The sequence below is a fragment of the Oncorhynchus gorbuscha genome, linkage group LG11 (assembly GCF_021184085.1).
Source record: "Oncorhynchus gorbuscha isolate QuinsamMale2020 ecotype Even-year linkage group LG11, OgorEven_v1.0, whole genome shotgun sequence".
Classification (NCBI taxonomy): Eukaryota; Metazoa; Chordata; class Actinopteri; order Salmoniformes; family Salmonidae; genus Oncorhynchus; species Oncorhynchus gorbuscha.
In genome coordinates this window covers 62,766,395-62,788,273 of record NC_060183.1, presented here as the reverse complement: position 1 = coordinate 62,788,273, position 21,879 = coordinate 62,766,395, and the positions used below count along the sequence as shown (strand labels likewise).

Genomic DNA, 21,879 nt, shown 5'->3' with positions numbered 1-21,879 from the left:
TTTCTCTACTTTACACAGGCTCACCATGGACACACTGTACTGGAGAAAGATGGGAAGCAGGGAGGGGGGAGAGAAGTAGAGAAGGAAGGAGAGAGAGGGAGAGAGAGAGAGAGAGGGAATGAGAGAGGGAAGAGAGAGAGGAAAGAGAGAGGAGGAAGGAGAGAGAGGGAGGAGAGGGAAGGAGAGAGAGAGAGAGGAATGAGAGAGGGAGAGAGGAGGAAGAAAGAGAGGAGGAAGGAGAGACAGGGAAGGAGAGGGAAGGAAGGAGAGAGAGAGAGAGAGAGAGAGGGAAGAGAGAGAGAGGGAAGAGAGAGAGGAGGAAAGAGAGAGGAGGAAAGAGAGAGGAGGAAGGAGAGACAGGGAAGGAGAGGGAAGGAGAGAGAGAGGAGGAAGGAGAGAGGGAGAGAGAGAGAGAGAGAGAGAGAGAGGGAATGAGAGAGAGGGAATGAGAGAGAGAGAGGAGGAAAGAGAGAGGAGGAAGGAGAGACAGGGAAGAGAGGGAGGAGGAAGGAGAGAGAGAGAGAGAGAGAGAGAGAGAGGGAAGAGAGAGAGGGAAAGAGAGAGAGGAAAGAGAGAGGAGGAAGGAGAGACAGGGAAGGAGAGGGAAGAGAGAGAGAGAGAGGAAGAGAGAGAGAGAGAGAGAGGGAATGAGAGAGAGGGAAAGAGAGAGGAGGAAAGAGAGAGGAGGAAGGAGAGACAGGGAAGGAGAGGGAAGGAGAGAGAGAGGAGGAGGAGAGACAGGAAGGAGAGGAAAGAGAGAGGAGGAAAGAGAGGAGGAGGAGAGAGAGGAGAGAGAGGGAATGAGAGAGAGGGAATGAGAGAGAGAGAGAGAGGAGGAAAAGAGAGAGGAGGAAAGGAGAGACAGGGAAGGAGAGGGAAGGAGAGAGAGGAGGAAGGAGAGACAGGGAAGGAGAGGGAAGGAGAGAGAGGAAGAGAGAGAGGAGGAAGAGAGAGAGGGAGAGAGAGAGAGAGAGGGAATGAGAGAGAGGGGAGAGAGAGAGAGAGGAGGAAAGAGAGAGGAGGAAGGAGAGAGAGGGAAGGAGAGGGAAGGAGAGGAGAGAGAGAGAGAGGGAGAGAGAGAGAGAGAGAGAGAGAGAGAGAGAGAGAGAGAGAGAGGAAGAGAGGGAAGAGAGAGAGGGAAAGAGAGAGGAGGAAAGAGAGGGAAGGAGGAAGGAGAGAGAGAGGAGGAAGGAGAGACAGGGAAGGAGAGGGAAAGAGAGAGGAGGAAAGAGAGAGGAGGAAGGAGAGAGAGAGAGAGAGAGAGAGAGGGAATGAGAGAGAGGGAATGAGAGAGAGAGAGAGGAGGAAAGAGAGAGGAGGAAGGAGAGACAGGGAAGGAGAGGGAAGGAGAGAGAGAGAGAGAGAGAGAGAGAGAGAGAGAGAAGGGAATGAGAGAGAGGGAAAGAGAGAGGAGGAAAGAGAGAGGAGGAAGGAGAGACAGGGAAGGAGAGGGAAGGAGAGAGAGAGGAGGAAGGAGAGACAGGGAAGGAGAGGGAAAGAGAGAGGAGGAAAGAGAGAGGAGGAAGGAGAGACAGGGAAGGAGAGGGAAGGAGAGAGAGGGAGAAAGAGTGAGGGAGAGAGAAAGAGAAGGGGAAGGAGAGAGAGGGAAGGAGAGAGGGAGTGAGAGAGGGAAGGAGAGAGAGGGAATGAGAGAGAGGGAAAGAGAGAGAGGGAAAGAGAGAGGAGGAAAGAGAGAGGAGGAAGGAGAGACAGGGAAGGAGAGGGAAGGAGAGAGAGAGGGAGAAAGAGTGAGGGAGAGAGAAAGAGAGGGGGAAGGAGAGAGAGGGAAGGAGAGAGGGAAGGAGAGATAGGGAGAGAAATTATATTATTATATTATTATTATTATTATATTATTATATTATTATTATTATATTAGAAAAGGGAGAGAGTGGGGAAAGATTGAGAGATTTACGATTTCTTTTTATTAGGATCCCCATTATTATTATTTTTCTTCGCATATCTTTAAAAACATTTTGCTAAACCTAAGCTTCCAAATACTCTTCTGCAACCCGCCAATGTAGCTACTTTTCCTAAAGTATTTATATTTACTTCGAAACCGGAACCCTTCAACTGAAGCTAGCCAGCTATGCTAGCGGTCTTTAGCTAACCGGTCATCAGCTAACCTTTAGCTCGGAAAGCTCTCGCCAGTTCGAACAACGCGACGCTAACCAGAGCATAACGGACCTATTTAATTTTTTACCCCCGGATTCCCACCACAAAAGGAACATTCTTCAGCTGGATCCTCACAACTAGCTATCGAGCTAAACAGCAACCCTGGTTGATTACTCCTGGCTAGCGTTTCCACCCACGTAGCTTGAAGCTAGCCCGGCCAGAGCTCCTAGCATACTCCTGGGTTACAATACCTGGACCTACGACCAGTCTATCGATGTCACCGCATGAAGAGGAATAAACAGACTCACCCCATCGCAACGTCCTCCAAAGGCTAACTCTCTAGCCCTCGCTATCTCCTTGCTTGCTAACTCGGCATGCTAACTGCTAGCTTGTTTAGCTTGTTTAGCCCAGGTCCGCTAACTACTACCTTGTTTACCCCGGCCTGCTAATCTGTTAGCTTGTTAGCACAGGCCTGCTAACCGTCTGCATCGCCGCGTCCCAAAAACGCAGTGGCCCATATGTACTTTCTATCTCTTCCCGATTTAAAAAAAAATTGTTTATACCTTCCGGAAACCTGCCTCACCCAATGTGATATGGAATCGCTATTATCTTTATTTTTAGAACACACTCAAGAACCTCCAGAAGCTAACCAGCTAGCTAGCTACAAGCTACTTAGTCATTGTTATTTTTTAACCTGGATAACACTCGCCAGTCCAGCCCCCCGACCCATCCACCGCTGCCCCTGGACTCTGATCACTTGGCTACATAGCTGATGCACGCTGGACTGTCCATTAATCACGGTACTCCATTCTGCTTGTTTGTTTTATCTGTCGGCCCCGTTGCCTAGTCAATGCCATTTTACCTGCTGTTGTTATGCTAGCTGATTAGCTGTTGTCTCACCCACTGTTTTAGCTAGCTTTCCCAATTCAACACGTGTGAGTACTGTATGCCTCGCTGTATGTCTCTCTCAAATGTCAATATTTTTTTATTTATTTCACCTTTATTTAACCAGGTAGGCAAGTTGAGAACAAGTTCTCATTTACAATTGCGACCTGGCCAAGATAAAGCAAAGCAGTTCGACAGATACAACGACACAGAGTTACACATGGAGTAAAACAAACAATACAGTCAATAATACAGTATAAACAAGTCTATATACAATGTGAGCAAATGAGGTGAGAAGGGAGGTAAAGGCAAAAAAGGCCATGGTGGCAAAGTAAATACAATATAGCAAGTAAAACACTGGAATGGTAGTTTTGCAATGGAAGAATGTGCAAAGTAGAAATAAAAATAATGGGGTGCAAAGGAGCAAAATAAATAAATAAATTAAATACAGTTGGGAAAGAGGTAGTTGTTTGGGCTAAATTATAGGTGGGCTATGTACAGGTGCAGTAATCTGTAAGATGCTCTGACAGTTGGTGCTTAAAGCTAGTGAGGGAGATAAGTGTTTCCAGTTTCAGAGATTTTTGCAGTTCGTTCCAGTCACTGTCAGCAGAGAACTGGAAGGAGAGGCGGCCAAAGAAAGAATTGGTTTTGGGGGTGACCAGAGAGATATACCTGCTGGAGCGTGTGCTACAGGTGGGAGATGCTATGGTGACCAGCGAGCTGAGATAAGGGGGACTTTACCTAGCAGGGTCTTGTAGATGACATGGAGCATGAGTGAAGGATGCTTTGTTGCGAAATAGGAAGCCAATTCTAGATTTAACTTTGGATTGGAGATGTTTGATATGGGTCTGGAAGGAGAGTTTACAGTCTAACCAGACACCTAATTGTATACTGTTGCTCAGGTTAGTTATCATTGTTTTAGTTCACTATGGAGCCCCTAGTCCCACTCCTCATACCCCTGATACCTCCTTTGTCCCACCTCCCACATATGCGGTGACCTCACCCATTACAACCAGCATGTCCAGAGATAAAACCTCTCTCATCATCACCCAGTGCCTGGGCTTACCTCCGCCATACCCGCACCCCACCATACCCCTGTCTGCGCATTATGCCCTGAATATATTTTACCATGCCCAGAAACCTGCTCCTCTAATTCTCTGTCCCCAACGCTCTAGGCGACCAGTTTTGATAGCCCTTAGCCGCACCCTCATACTACTCCTTCTCTGTTCCGCGGGTGATGTGGAGGTAAACCCAGGCCCTGCATGTCCCCAGGCACCCTCATTTGTTGACTTCTGTGATCGAAAAAGCCTTGGTTTCATGCATGTCAACATCAGAAGCCTCCTCCCTAAGTTTGTTTTACTCACTGCTTTAGCACACTCTGCTAACCCTGATGTCCTTGCCGTGTCTGAATCCTGGCTCAGGAAGGCCACCAAAAATTCAGAGATTTCCATACCCAACTATAACGTCTTCCGTCAAGATAGAACTGCTAAAAGGGGAGGAGTTGCAGTCTACATTTACATTTACATTTAAGTCATTTAGCAGACGCTCTTATCCAGAGCGACTTACAAATTGTCTACTGCAGAGATAGCCTGCAAAGTAATGTCATACTTTCCAGGTCCATACCCAAACAGTTCGAACTACTAATTCTGAAAATTACTCTCTCCAGAAATAAGTCTCTCACTGTTGCCGCCTGCTACTGACCCCCCTCAGCTCCCAGCTGTGCCCTGGACACCATTTGTGAATTGATTGCCCCCCATCTAGCTTCAGAGTTTGTTCTGTTAGGTGACCTAAACTGGGATATGCTTAACACCCCGGCAGTCCTACAATCTAAGCTAGATGCCCTCAATCTCACACAAATCATCAAGGAACCCACCAGGTACAACCCTAACTCTGTAAGCAAGGGCACCCTCATAGACGTCATCCTGACCAACTGGCCCTCCAATACCTCCGCTGTCTTCAACCAGGATCTCAGCGACCACTGCCTCATTGCCTGTATCCGCTACGGTGCCGCAGTCAAACGACCACCCCTCATTACTGTCAAACGCTCCCTAAAACACTTCTGTGAGCAGGCCTTTCTAATCGACCTGGCCCGGGTATCCTGGAAGGACATTGACCTCATCCCGTCAGTTGAGGATGCCTGGTCATTCTTTAAGAGTAACTTCCTCACCATTTTAGATAAGCATGCTCCGTTCAAAAAAATGCAGAACTAAGAACAGATACAGCCCTTGGTTCACTCCAGACCTGACTGCCCTCGACCAGCACAAAAACATCCTGTGGCGGACTGCAATAGCATCGAACAGTCCCCGCAATATGCAACTGTTCAGGGAAGTCAGGAACCAATACACGCAGTCAGTCAGGAAAGCTAAGGCCAGCTCTTCTTCAGGCAGAAGTTTGCATCCTGTAGCTCCAACTCCAAAAAGTTCTGGGACACTGTGAAGTCCATGGAGAACAAGAGCACCTCCTCCCAGCTGCCCACTGCACTGAGGCTAGGGAACACGGTCACCACCGACAAATCCATGATTATCGAAAACTTCAACAAGCATTTCTCAACGGCTGGCCATGCCTTCCGCCTGGCTACTCCTACCTCGGCCAACAGCTCCGGCCCCCCCGCAGCTCCTCGCCCAAGCCTCTCCAGGTTCTCCTTTACCCAAATCCAGATAGCAGATGTTCTGAAAGAGCTACAAAACCTGGACCCGTATAAATCAGCTGGGCTTGACAATCTGGACCCTCTATTTCTGAAACTATCCGCCGTCATTGTCGCAACCCCTATTACCAGCCTGTTCAACCTCTCTTTCATATCGTCTGAGATCCCAAAGGATTGGAAAGCTGCCGCAGTCATCCCCCTCTTCAAAGCGGGAGACACCCTGGACCCAAACTGTTACAGACCTATATCCATCCTGCCCTGCCTATCTAAGGTCTTCGAAAGCCAAGTCAACAAACAGGTCACTGACCATCTCGAATCCCACCGTACCTTCTCCGCTATGCAATCTGGTTTCCGAGCCGGTCACGGGTGCACCTCAGCCACACTCAAGGTACTAAATGACATCATAACCGCCATCGACAAAAGACAGTACTGTGCAGCCGTCTTCATCGACCTAGCCAAGGCTTTCGACTCTGTCAATCACCATATTCTTATCGGCAGACTTAGTAGCCTCGGTTTTTCGGATGACTGCCTTGCCTGGTTCACCAATTACTTTGCAGACAGAGTTCAGTGTGTCAAATCGGAGGGCATGTTGTCCGGTCCTCTGGCAGTCTCTATGGGGGTGCCACAGGGTTCAATTCTCGGGCCGACTCTTTTCTCTGTGTATATCAATGATGTTGCTCTTGCTGCGGGCGATTCCCTGATCCACCTCTACGCAGACGACACCATTGTATACACTTTCGGCCCGTCATTGGACACTGTGCTATCTAACCTCCAATCGAGCTTCAATGCCATACAACACTCCTTCCGTGGCCTCCAACTGCTCTTAAACGCTAGTAAAACCAAATGCATGCTTTTCAACCGATCGCTGCCTGCACCCGCATGCCCAACTAGCATCACCACACTGGATGGTTCCGACCTTGAAAATGTGGACACCTATAAGTACCTAGGTGTCTGGCTAGACTGCAAACTCTCCTTCCAGACCCATATCAAACATCTCCAATCGAAAATCAAATCAAGAATCGGCTTTCTATTCCGCAACAAAGCCTCCTTCACTCACGCTGCCAAGCTTACCCTAGTAAAACTGACTATCCTACCGATCCTCGACTTCGGCGACGTCATCTACAAAATTGCTTCCAACACTACTCAGCAAACTGGATGCAGTTTATCACAGTGCCATCCGTTTGGTCACTAAAGCACCTTATACTACCCACCACTGCGACTTGTATGCTCTAGTCGGCTGGCCCTCGCTACATATTCGTCGCCAGACCCACTGGCTCCAGGTCATCTACAAGCCAATGCTAGGTAAAGCTCTGCCTTATCTCAGCTCACTGGTCACGATGGCAACACCCATCCGTAGCACGCGCTCCAGCAGGTGTATCTCATTGATCATCCCTAAAGCCAACACCTCATTCGGCCGCCTTTCGTTCCAGTACTCTGCTGCCTGTGACTGGAACGAATTGCAAAAATCGCTGAAGTTGGAGACTTTTATCTCCCTCACCAACTTCAAACGTCTGCTAGCTGAGCAGCTAACCGATCGCTGCAGCTGTACATAATCTATTGGTAAATAGCACACCCATTTTCACCTACCTCATCCCCACAGTTTTTATTCATTTACTTTTCTGCTCTTTTGCACACCAATATCTATACCTGTAAATGATAATTTATCACTCCAGTGTTAATCTGCAATATTGTAATTATTCGCCTACCTCATGCCTTTTGCACACATTGTATATAGACTCCCCTTTTTTCTCTGTGTTATTGACTTGTTAATTGTTTACTCCATGTGTAACTCTGTGTTGCTGTCTGTTCACACTGCTATGCTTTATCTTGGCCAGGTCGCAGTTGCAAATGAGAACCTGTTCTCAACTAGCCTACCTGGTTAAATAAAGGTGAAAATTTTTTTTTTTTAAAAGCCTGATGCCAATGGTGACAGTCTTCCTGGGTTCCGGCACATAACCAAAAAGACGTTACAGGCAAAAATACTTTACAATTTCCATACATTTAAAATATAGACGTTACAGACTTATATATTCACTGAGTATTCAAAACATGTCTCTTTCCATGACATAGACTGACTAGGTGAATCCAGGTGAAAGCTATGATCCCTTATTGATGTTAAATCCACTTCAATCAGTGTAGAAGAAGGTGAGGAGACAGGTTAAAGAAGGATTTTTAAGTCTTGAGACAACTGAGACACGGATTGTGCATGTGTGCAATACAGAGGGTGAATGGGCAAGACAAAAGATTGAAGTGCTTTGAACGGGGCATGGTAGTACGTGCCAGGCGCACCAGTTTGTGTCAAGAACTGCAGCGCTGCTGGAATTTTCACGCTCAACAGTTTCCTGTGTATATCAAGAATGGTCCAACACACAAAGGACATCCAGCCAAAGGACACAACTGGGGGAAGCATTGGAATCAACATGGGCCAGCATCCCTGTGAGTGATGGCAAAAGCCTCTTGGCTGACATGAGACAGGGAGGGAGGGAAGGAAGGAAGGAAGGAAGGAAGGAAGGAAGGAAGAGAGAGAGAGAGAGAGAGAGAGAGAGAGAGAGAGAGAGAGAGCACGAGAGAGTGAGCAACAGACAGACAGCGACATGTGATGGGTCTTTATTGAGAAGAGAGAAAGCGACTTTCTCTCTCTCTCTCTGCTTCTGGGAAAATATTACCATGTATGACCAATAACTCATAAATCACTAGATACTATACGAAGAAGCATATGATGGTCTGGCCACATGATAAATACTGGGTGGGATTATTAGGACAGTTTAAGCTTTGAGTGTATCTAAGTAGAATAGCAGGGAGAGGGTATGCTGCAGGCGCCAAGGCTATATATAGTAGGCTAGTTAGTGGCTGGTACATAAGAGTAAAAGTAGAAATCAAAGGATACTAGCACTATGCCTGTAGAAACTGTACTAGACACAGATGTAGGGCCCTCGGAGTGTGGTGTCAGGAAAATAACCTCACACTCAACGGCAACAAAACTAAGGAGATGATTGTGGACTTCAGGAAACAGCAGAGGGAACACCCCCCTATCCACATTGATGGAACAGTAGTGGAGAGGGTAGTAAGTTTTAAGTTCCTCTGCGTACACATCACAGACAAACTGAATTGGTCCACCCACACAGACAGCATCGTGAAGAAGGCGCAGCAGCGCCTCTTCAACCTCAGGAGACTGAAGAAATTCGGCTTGTCACCAAAACCACTCACAAACTTCTACAGATGCACAATCAAGAGCATCCTGTCGGGCTGTATCACCGCCTGGTATGGCAACTGCTCCGCCCACAACCGTAAGGCTCTTCAGAGGGTAGTGAGGTCTGCACAACGCATCACCGGGGGCAAACTACCTGCTCTCCAGGACACCTACACCACCCGATGTCATAGGAAGGCCATAAAGATCATCAAGGACAACAACCACCCGAGCCACTGCCTGTTCACCCCGCTATCATCCAGAAGGCGAGGTCAGTACAAGTGCATCAAAGCTGGGACCGAGAGACTGAAAAACAGCTTCTATCTCAAGGCCATCAGACTGTTAAACAGCCACCACTAACATTGAGTGGCTGATGCCAACACACTGACTCAACTCCAGCCACTTTAATAATGGGAATTGATGGGAAATGATGTAAAATATATCACTAGCCACTTTAAACAATGCTACCTAATATAATGTTAACATACACTACATTATTCATCTCATATGTATATGTATATACTGTACTCTATATCATCTACTGCATCTTTATGTAATACATGTATCACTAGCCACTTTAACTATGCCACTTTGTTTACATACTCATCTCATATGTATATACTGTACTCAATACCATCTACTGTATCTTGCCTATGCCACTCTGTATCATCACTCATTCATATATCTTTATGTACATATTCTTTATCCCCTTACATTTGTGTCTATAAGGTAGTAGTTTTGGAATTGTTAGCTAGATTACTTGTTGGTTATTACTGCATTGTCGGAACTAGAAGCACAAGCATTTCGCTACACTCACATTAACATCTGCTAACCATGTGTATGTGACAAATAAAATTTGATTTGATTTGATGTATACATCAACACCAGCAGGTAACTAGAGAAGCCAAAAATAATGTGGAACTTGAATGAAAAAAAAACAGCCCCACTACACTCTTAAAATAAGGATTCCAAAAGGTTTATTTGGCTGTCCCCATAGAAGAACACTTTTTGGTTCCAGGTAGAACCCTCTATGGAAAGGGTTCTACATGGAACCCAAAAGAGTTCTACATAGAACCAAAATGTTTCTACCTGGAACCAACAAGGGCTCTTTAAAGGGTTCAACAGCTGTTAGGTGAAGGATGGAGAGAAGGCGGGAGGGAGGACATGTGTGTGTTGGGCAGTTATTCAAACAAAGACTCAATCCAATGTATTCTAAAAACAAGTCATGGGTGACCCCGACACACACACACACACACACACACACACACAAAAGGTCAACAGTGCGTGATGTGGAAAGTAGCATCCTACTAATAGAGACCTCTAACACTAACCTATAAATAATGAAGTGACTGATTGGAAAGTGGAGAAAGTTAAGTAACTCAATTTGTCCTTATAAGTAGGGAAACTAGCTAGGCCAATTGATCAGATAGATAGATCAGCTTTAATATTGCAGATAGATTGTAGCTTCCATCAATGTAGACTGCATCATTTCCAATCCCCCACATATTTCTGTAAATATATATTTATATACAGTACCACTCAAAAGTTTAGACACACCTACTCATTCAAGGGTTTTTCTTAATTTTTACTATTTTCTACATTGTAGAATAATTGTGAAGACATTAAAATAAATAACACATATGGAATCATGTAGTAATCAAAAAAGTTGCCACCCTTTGCCTTTATGACACTTTGCACACTCTTGGCATTCTCTAAACCAGCTTCACGAGGTAGTCACCTGGAATGCCTTTAAATTAACTGTTGTGCCTTGTTAAAAGTTAATTTGTGGAATTTCTTTCCTTCTTAATGTGTTTGAGCCAATCAGTTGTGTTGTGACATGGTAGGGGAGGTATACATTAGATAGCCCTATTTGGTCAACGACCAAGTCCATATTATGGCAAGAATAGCTCAAATAAGCAAAGAGAAACGACAGTCCATCATTACTTTAAGACATGAAGGTCAGTCAATCCGGAACATTTCAAGAACTTTGAAAGTTTCTTCAAGTGCAGTAATCAAGCACTATGATGAAACTGGCTCTCATGAGGACCGCCACAGGAAAGGAAGATCCAGAGTTACCTCTGCGGCAGAAGTTCATTAGAGTTAACTGTACCTCAGATTGCAGCCCAAATAAATGCTTCACAGAGTTCAAGTAAAAGACACATCTCAACATCAACTGTTCAGAGGAGACTGCGTGAATCAGGCCTTCATGGTCGAATTGCTGCAAAGAAACCACAACTAAAAGACACCAATAAGAAGAGACTTGCTTCGGCCAAGAAACATAAGCAATGGACATTAAACCGGTGGAAATCTGTCCTTTGGTCAGATGAGTCCACATTTTTGATTTATGGTTCCAACCACTGTGTCTTTGTGAGATGCAGAGTAGGTGAACGGATGATCTCTGCATGTGTGGTTTCCGTCGTGAAGCATGGAGGAGATGTGATGGTGTGGGTGTGCTTTGCTGGTGACAATGTCTGTGATTTATTTTGAATTCAAGGCACACTTAACCAGCATGGCTACCACAGCCTTCTGCAGCGATTCGCCATCCCATCTGGTTTGTGCTTAGTGGGACTATCATTTGTTTTTCAACAGGACAATGACCCAAAACATACCTCCTAAGGGCTATTTGACCAATAAGGAGAGTGATGGTGCTGCAACAGATGACCTGGCCTCCACAATCCCCCGACCTCAACCTAATTGAGATGGTTTGGGATGAGTTGGACAGCAGAGTGAAGGAAAAGCAGCCAACAAGTGCTCAGCATATGTGGGAACTCCTTCAAGACTGTTGGAAAAGCATGCCTCATGAAGCTGGTTGAGGGAATGCCAAGAGTGTGCAAAGCTGTAATCAAGGCAAAGGGTGGCAACTTTGTAAAATATCAAATACACATGACTCCATATGTGTTATTTCATAGTTTTGATGTCTTCACTATTATTCTACAACTTAGAAATAGTAAAAATAAAGAAAAACCCTTCAATGAGTAGGTGTGTCCAAACTTTGACTGGTACTGTATTTTAAAAATCCTGCATATCTTCATTTCCATAATTAACAAATAATATGCAGAATAACATAGGCAGTTCATGCAAAGGATTGTTAGCTTACTGTGTTTCATCCTATATTATCCCTAAAATCAGCAGAATATGTGGGAAACACACACACACACACTCAACCCCTTTCCCCCACAAACAACCATAAGCTCAGATGCTGAACAGTTGTTCCATCCCTGAGCCAAACTCAAGAAAGGACTTGATTTACGAATGCATATACAGTTGCAGTTGTTTCAGAAGGCATGCAAAATTTAGAAAAAAATGGGGAGATTTGATTAACCATTGTCAAGTCCTAGCTGATGGAGATCAGATACACCCCCTTCCCCTTAAACACACACACACCGGTCCCCCGTTGGGACCATTTTCACAAGCCTCTCTGTGAAGACAGACCTTTGATTACTTTGTGCCACCAGGGCCACAATAAGAGAACAATTGAGTTGATTAAGCATTAAATGACTTATATTGAGCCGGAATCTCACTTACAGTACAACGAACAGTTAGGCCTACAGAGGCATGATATATTCTGTAGAATAATTTTTGTCCAGGAATGTCTTGGATGTCAGAGTAACTGTGTGACAGTTTGTATTACCATCATCTCAGACACACAGACAGTTTGTATTACCCTCATCTCAGACAGACACACAGACAGTTTGTATTACCATCATCTCAGACACACAGACAGTTTGTATTACCCTCATCTCAGACAGACACACAGACAGTTTGTATTACCATCATCTCAGACACACAGACAGACAGTTTGTATTACCATCATCTCAGACAGACACACAGACAGACAGTTTGAATTGCCATCATCTCAGACACACAGACAGACAGTTTGTATTACCATCATCTCAGACAGACACACAGACAGTTTGTATTACCATCATCTCAGACACACAGACAGACAGTTTGTATTACCATCATCTCAGACACACAGTCAGACAGTTTGTATTACCATCATCTCAGACAGACACACAGACAGTTTGTATTACCATCATCTCAGACACACAGACAGACAGTTTGTATTACCATAATCTCAGACAGACACACAGACAGTTTGTATTACCATCATCTCAGACACACAGACAGACAGTTTGTATTACCATCATCTCAGACAGACACACAGACAGTTTGTATTACCATCATCTCAGACACACACACCGACAGTTTGTTTTACCATCATCTCAGACACACAGACAGACAGTTTGTATTACCATCATCTCAGACAGACACACAGACAGTTTGTATTACCATCATCTCAGACACACAGACAGACAGTTTGTATTACCATCATCTCAGACACACACACCGACAGTTTGTTTTACCATCATCTCAGACACACACACAGACAGTTTGTATTACCATCATCTCAGACACACAGACAGTTTGTATTACCATCATCTCAGACACACAGACATTTTGTATTACCATCATCTCAGACACACAGACAGACAGTTTGTATTACCATCATCTCAGACAGACACACAGACAGTTTGAATTACCATCATCTCAGACACACAGACAGACAGTTTGTATTACCATCATCTCAGACAGACACACAGACAGTTTGTATTACCATCATCTCAGACACACAGACAGTTTGTATTACCATCATCTCAGACACACAGACAGTTTGTATTACCATCATCTCAGACACACACACAGACAGTTTGTATTACCATCATCTCAGACACACACACAGACAGTTTGTATTACCATCATCTCAGACACACACACAGACAGTTTGTATTACCATCATCTCAGACACACAGACAGTTTGTATTACCATCATCTCAGACACACAGACAGTTTGTATTACCCTCATCTCAGACACACAGTCAGACAGTTTGTATTACCATCATCTCAGACACACAGACAGACAGTTTGTATTACCATCATCTCAGACACACAGACAGTTTGTATTACCATCATCTCATACACACAGACAGACAGTTTGTATTACCATCATCTCAGACACACAGACAGACAGTTTGTATTACCATCATCTCAGACACACAGACAGACAGTTTGTATTACCATCATCTCAGACAGACACACAGACAGTTTGTATTACCATCATCTCAGACACACAGTCAGACAGTTTGTATTACCATTATCTCAGACAGACACACAGACAGTTTGTATTACCATCATCTCAGACACACAGACAGTTTGTATTACCATCATCTCAGACACACAGACAGACAGTTTGTATTACCATCATCTCAGACACACAGACAGACAGTTTGTATTACCATCATCTCAGACACACACACAGTTTGTATTACCCTCATCTCAGACACACAGACAGTTTGTATTACCATCATCTCAGACACACAGACGGACAGTTTGTATTACCATCATCTCAGACACACAGACAGACAGTTTGTATTACCATCATCTCAGACAGACACACAGACAGCTTGTATTACCATCATCTCAGACACACAGACAGACAGTTTGTATTACCATAATCTCAGACAGACACACAGACAGTTTGTATTACCATAATCTCAGACACACAGTCAGACAGTTTGTATTACCATCATCTCAGACAGACACACAGACAGTTTGTATTACCATCATCTCAGACACACAGACAGTTTGTATTACCATCATCTCAGACACACAGACAGACAGTTTGTATTACCATCATCTCAGACACACAGACAGACAGTTTGTATTACCATCATCTCAGACACACAGACAGTTTGTATTACCCTCATCTCAGACACACAGACAGTTTGTATTACCATCATCTCATACACACAGACGGACAGTTTGTATTACCATCATCTCAGACACACAGACAGACAGTTTGTATTACCATCATCTCAGACAGACACACAGACAGTTTGTATTACCATCATCTCAGACACACAGACAGACAGTTTGTATTACCATAATCTCAGACAGACACACAGACAGTTTGTATTACCATCATCTCAGACACACAGACAGACAGTTTGAATTACCATCATCTCAGACACACAGACAGACAGTTTGTATTACCATCATCTCAGACAGACACACAGACAGTTTGTATTACCATCATCTCAGACACACAGACAGACAGTTTGTATTACCATAATCTCAGACAGACACACAGACAGTTTGTATTACCATCATCTCAGACACACAGACAGACAGTTTGAATTACCATCATCTCAGACACACAGACAGACAGTTTGTATTACCATCATCTCAGACACACAGACAGTTTGTATTACCATCATCTCAGACACACACACACAGACAGTTTGTATTACCATCATCTCAGACACACAGACAGTTTTTATTACCATCATCTCAGACACACAGACAGTTTGTATTACCATCATCTCAGACACACACACAGACAGTTTGTATTACCATCATCTCAGACACACACACAGACAGTTTGTATTACCATCATCTCAGACACACAGACAGACAGTTTGTATTACCATCATCTCAGACAGACACACAGACAGTTTGAATTACCATCATCTCAGACACACAGACAGACAGTTTGTATTACCATCATCTCAGACACACAGACAGACAGTTTGTATTACCATCATCTCAGACACACACACCGACAGTTTGTTTTACCATCATCTCAGACACACAGACAGACAGTTTGAATTACCATCATCTCAGACACACAGACAGACAGTTTGTATTACCATCATCTCAGACACACAGACAGAGAGTTTGTATTACCATCATCTCAGACACACAGACAGTTTGTATTACCATCATCTCAGACACACAGACAGAGAGTTTGTATTACCATCATCTCAGACAGACACACAGACAGTTTGAATTACCATCATCTCAGACACACACACAGACAGTTTGTATTACCACCATCTCAGACACACACACAGACAGTTTGTATTACCATCATCTCAGACACACACACAGACAGTTTGTATTACCATCATCTCAGACACACAGACAGTTTGTATTACCCTCATCTCAGACACACAGACAGACAGTTTGTATTACCATCATCTCAGACACACAGACAGTTTGTATTACCATCATCTCAGACAGACACACAGACAGTTTGTATTACCATCATCTCAGACACACAGTCAGACAGTTTGTATTACCATCATCTCAGACAGACACACAGACAGTTTGTATTACCATCATCTCAGACACACAGACAGACAGTTTGTATTACCATCATCTCAGACACACAGACAGACAGTTTGTATTACCATCATCTCAGACACACAGACAGTTTGTATTACCCTCATCTCAGACACACAGACAGTTTGTATTACCATCATCTCAGACACACAGACAGACAGTTTGTATTACCATCATCTCAGACACACAGACAGACAGTTTGAATTACCATCATCTCAGACACACAGACAGTTTGTATTACCATCATCTCAGACACACAGACAGACAGTTTGTATTACCATCATCTCAGACAGACAGACAGTTTGTATTACCATCATCTCAGACACACAGACAGACAGTTTGTATTACCATCATCTCAGACAGACACACAGACAGACAGTTTGTCTTACCATCATCTCAGACACACAGACAGGCAGTTTGTATTATCATCATCTCAGACAGACACACAGACAGACAGTTTGTCTTACCATCATCTCAGACACACAGACAGGCAGTTTGTATTACCATCATCTCAGACAGACAGACAGACAGACAGACAGAAAGACAGAAAGACAGACAGACAGTTTGTATTACCATCGTCTCAGACAGACAGACAGACAGACAGACATGCTTGAAACACCAGAGTATACTTTTGAGTGTGTTTAGCTCTTTGAGGGATCAAGGGCTCTGGCTCATTATCCAGCTTTGGAATCTTTATTTGAACTTATAGCCTATTTTGTATTGTTCTACTGTATGTAAGCCAAGGAAAGATGTATTTTTTTTTTCCAGACATCAAATAATATCCACAGACAGACAGTTTGTATTACCATTGTCTCAGACAGACAGACAGACAGACAGACCAGACCAGACCAGACCAGACCAGACCAGACCAGACCAGACCAGACGGACGGACAGTTTGTATTACCATAATCTCAGACAGACAGATAGACAGATAGACAGACAGTTTGTGTTACCATAATTTCAGACAGACAGACAGACAAACAGTTTGAGCTCACCGGCAGACAGCCTCTGCCTCAAAGTATTGTGAGTGGCGTCCATCAATGACCACGATCTCGTGGTTCTTGTCCAGGAAACATTCGACAGCGGACTCGGGCGTTCGGGCAATGTTACACCTGAAACCCGCCCGGTCACACGCCCACCAGAAGGCATCGCTCTGACCATCCTCCTTCGCAAACACCAGCAGGACCTGGGATGGAGAGAGAGAGATTGAGAGAGAGATTTTGAGAGAGAGAGAGAGAGAGAGAGATTGAGAGATTGAGAGAGAGAGATGAACCTGGAAAAGAGTCCCCTAAGCAAGCTGGTCATGGGGTTCAGCCACAAACAGACCCCACAGAGCCCCAGGACAGCAACACAATTAGACAAAACCAAATCATGAGAAAACAAAAAGATAACTACTTGACACATTGGAAAGAATGAACAAAATACCCCTGAACAAACTAGAATGCTATTTGACCCTAAACAGAGTGTACGCAGAATACCTGACCACTGTGACTGACACAAACTTAAGGAACACTTTGACTATGTACACTCAGTAGGCATAGCATTGCTATTAAGAAAGACCGCCGTAGGCAGACCTGGCTCTCAAGAGAATACAGGCTATGTGCACACTGCCCACAAAATGAGGTGGAAACTGAGCTGCACTTCCCAACCTCCTACCATGTGTATGATTATATTAGAGACTCAAATTTCCCTCAGATTACCCAGATCCAAACAAACCCGATGTTGATAAACTAGCATATCTACTGGGTGAAATACCAGTGTGCCAGCACAGCAGCAAGATTTGTGACCATTGTAAATACAACCCATATTTATTTATTTGTATTTGAAATCTCTTTATTATTTAGGAAATTCTATGTGTGTAATGTTTACTGTTCATTTTTATTGTTTATCATTTTTATTTATTATCTATTTCACTTGCTTTGGCAATGTTAAGATATGTTTTCCATGCCAATAAAGGCCTTAAATTGAATTGAATTGAAATTGAATGAGAGCGAGAGAGAGAGAGAAAGAGAGAGAGAATGAAAGAGAGAGAGAACGCAGATGGTATGAAATATCTCTTACCTGACAAAGGTAGCTTGCTGACAAAACATAGCTGATTATACAAACATGAAGCTAGGACCGGTAGACAAATAAGCTTATCAGTGCTTGTGAGGTGCTGATATACGGTACAGCACTTAATAGTTCAACGACACAGCTTCACACCACTTTCCCAGGAATTTCCTCGTCCAATGAAAGCCTTCTATTGTTCCTTAAGAAGAGTACCCAGGAGCCAGGTAGATGGTAGTTTATTGATGATTGATGAGAGCTGTATTTCACACCAACAGGTGTCTGGCCTGAACTCTTCATCTTGTATGGAAGCTTTACCTATACTTAGAAGAGCAGTACGAGACAAGAGAGAAGAATGGATGGACTTGTTTACACAGCTCAGAGGTATATAAAGAGAAACAGAGAGAGCAAGAAGAGAGGAGAACGGATTAAAGGGAGCCGCCTCGCCAGTCATGCGCTGCTGCTGACAGGACAGACTGGCAGGGGCATGAAGAAAAGAAGGGAGCAAAGGATGGAGGAGACGAAAGGAAGATGAGAGCGGGAGAAGAAGAAGCTGGCATTGGTAGGAGGCTGTGAAAGGTCTACACCGTTTGATCCCGACCAGGGCTGTGGAACCATGGTTCTGCTCTGTGTAACCATGGAGCTGCTGTGTGACATTCCACACACACACACACACACACACCTGATGCCTACCCGCCCTGCACCCACACACGGGCCAGACAGGGGTCGCCACACGTACGCACGGCTCTGTGTGTGTTGCACGCTTGGCAACACAGACACATACAGTATGTGACATACCTGATCCCACTGCCTCCAAAGTGGATGTGGTTCAAGATGACCTTTATCATACCTGCTAAGTAGTATGTATGTACAACCACGTAATATTGATGAGTCACAGTGGTTTCCTTAAGTGATTTACATATAATAATAATAATAAACTCATCAAAAAAACAAACGTCATCTCACTGTCAACTGCGTTTATTTTCAGCAAACATAACGTGTAAATATTTGTATGAACATAAGATTCAACAACTGAGACATAAACTGAACAAGTTCCACAGACATGTGACCAACATAAATGTAATAATGTGTCCCTGAACGAAGGGGGAGGGGGGGGTCGAGCAATATGGCTGGTGGAATTGTCATGCTGGAGGGTAATGTCAGTATGAGCCTGCAGGAAGGGTACCACATGAGGGAAGAGGATGTCTTCCCTGTAACGCACAGTGTTGAGATTGCCTGCAATGAGATCCTTTTTATGTCTCTATTTTGGTTTGGTCAGGGTGTGAGTTAGGGTGGGCATTCTATGTTTTGTGTTTCTATGATTTTCTAATTCTATGTTTTGGCCGGGTATGGTTCTCAATCAAGGACAGCTGTCTATCATTGTCTCTGATTGGGAACCATACTTAGGTACCCTTTTTCCCACCTGTGTTTGTGGGAAGTTAACTTTGTTTGATGGCACATAGCCTTAAGCTTCACGGTTGGTTTTGGTATTGTTTATTGTTTTGTTGGCTACTTCTATTATTAAAAGTATGTACGCTCACCACGCTGCACCTTGGTCCAGTTCTTCCTTCAACAGCCGTGACAGAACTTCCCACCACCAACGGACCAAGCAGCATGGTAAAAAGGAGTAATGGACATGGGAGGAGATGTGGTGTGCTCGGTGCCAGCGTCCCGCATTTGCCGGGTGAAAGCGGGCATCCAGCCAGAACGGGTGGTGCCAGCTCTGCAATCGAGACCGCCAGTGCGCCTCCACGGCCCAGTGTATCTGGTGTCTCGGCCAAGGAAAAGGCCTCCTGTATGTCTCCGCAGTCTGGTGAGTCCTGTACCTGTTCCCAGAGCCAGGTATCCAGTGTGTCTCCCCAGCCTGGTTAGTCCTGTGCCTGCGCCCAGGCCGGAGCCTCCAGAGACGGCCTACAGCCCGGACCTTCCAGCGACGCTCTCCAGTCCGGAGCCTTCCGAGTTGCCCTCCAGTACGGAGCCTCCAGGGTCGCCCTCCAGTCCGGAGCCTCCAGCGACGCCCCCCAGTCCGGAGCCCTCAACTAGGGTGCCCAGTCCGGGGTCGGCAGCGAGGGACCCGCACCTGAGCCGCCGCCGCGGATAAATGCCCACCCAGACCCTTACCTATAGGTTTAGGTTTTGCAGCCGGAGTCCGCACCTTTGGGGAGGGTACTGTCACGATCCTTTTTATGCCTCTATTTGGTTTGGTCAGGGCGTGAGTTGGGGTAGGCATTCTGTTTTGTACTTCCATGATTTTCTATTTCTAGGTTTTGGCCGGGTATGGTTCTCAATCAGGGACAGCTGTCTATCGTTGTCTCTGGTTGGGAACCATACTTAGGTACCCTTTTTCCCACCTGTGTTTGTGGGAACTTTGTTTGTTGGCACATAGCCTTGAGCTTCACGGTTTGTTTTGGTATTGTTTTGTTGGCGTCATCAACTATTAAATGTATGTACGCTCACTACGCTGCACCTTGGTCCAGTTCTTTCTTCAACAGCTGTGACAGGTAGGCTAGTTGAGAACAAGTTCTCATTTGCAACTGCGACCTGGCCAAGATAAAGCATAGCAATTCGACACATACAACAACACAGAGTTACACATGGAATAAACAAACATACAGTAGAAAAGGTCTATATACAGCATGTTCAAATGAGGTAAGATAAGAGAGGTAAGGCAAAAAATAGGCCATGGTGGCGAAGTAATATAGCAATTAAACACTGGAATGGTAGATGTGCAGAAGATAAATGTGCAAGTAGAGATATTGGGGTGCAAAGGAGCAAGATAAATAAATAAATTCTGTATGGGGATGAGGTAGGTAGATAGATGGGCTGTTTACAGATGGGCTATGTACAGGTGCAGTGATCTGTGAGCAGTAGTGGAGAGGGTAGCTAGTTTTAAGTTCCTCGGCATACACATCACAGACAAACTAAATTGGTCCACTCACACTGACAGCGTCGTGAAGAAGGCGCAGCAGCGCCTATTCAACCTCAGGAGACTGAAGAAATTTGGCTTGTCACCAAAAGCACTCACAAACTTCTACAGATGCACAATCGAGAGCATCCTGGCGGGCTGTATCACCGCCTGGTACGGCAACTGCTCCGCCCTCAACCGTAAGGCTCTCCAGAGGGTAGTGAGGTCTGCACAACGCATCACCGGGGGCAAACTACCTGCCCTCCAGGACACCTACACCACCCGTTGTTACAGGAAGGCCATAAAGATCATCAAGGACATCAACCACCCGAACCACTGCCTGTTCACCCCGCTATCATCCAGAAGGCGAGGTCAGTACAGGTGCATCAAAGCTGGGACCGAGAGACTGAAAAACAGCTTCTATCTCAAGGCCATCAGACTGTTAAACAGCCACCACTAACACTGAGTGGCTGCTGCCAACACACTGTCATTGACACTGACCCAACTCCAGCCATTTTAATAATGGGAATTGATGGGAAATGATGTAAATATATCACTAGCCACTTTAAACAATGCTACCTTATATAATGTTACTTACCCTACATTATTCATCTCATATGCATATGTATATACTGTACTCTACATCATCGACTGCATCCTTATGTAACACATGTATCACTAGCCACTTTAACTATGCCACTTTGTTTACTTTGTCTACACACTCATCTCATATGTATATACTGTACTCGATACCATCTACTGTATGCTGCTCTGTACCATCACTCATTCATATATCCTTATGTACATGTTCCTTATCCCCTTACACTGTGTATAAGACAGTAGTTTTGGAATTGTTAGTTAGATTACTTGTTGGTTATCACTGCATTGTCGGAACTAGAAGCACAAGCATTTCGC

General features: G+C 44.6%; 1 protein-coding gene across 3 annotated transcripts in view; it reads right to left on the bottom strand.

Annotated features, from left to right (window-relative positions):
* The window catches only part of LOC124049083 (high affinity cAMP-specific and IBMX-insensitive 3',5'-cyclic phosphodiesterase 8B-like), a 101,432-nt gene that overhangs the window by 45,218 nt on the left and 34,335 nt on the right, over positions 1–21,879 (bottom strand). For all 3 annotated transcript variants that reach the window (XM_046370426.1, XM_046370425.1, XM_046370427.1), the window contains exon 3: positions 17,009–17,199. In XM_046370426.1, coding sequence (XP_046226382.1) covers positions 17,009–17,199 — 191 coding nt within the window. The remainder of the gene's footprint in view (positions 1–17,008; positions 17,200–21,879) is intronic.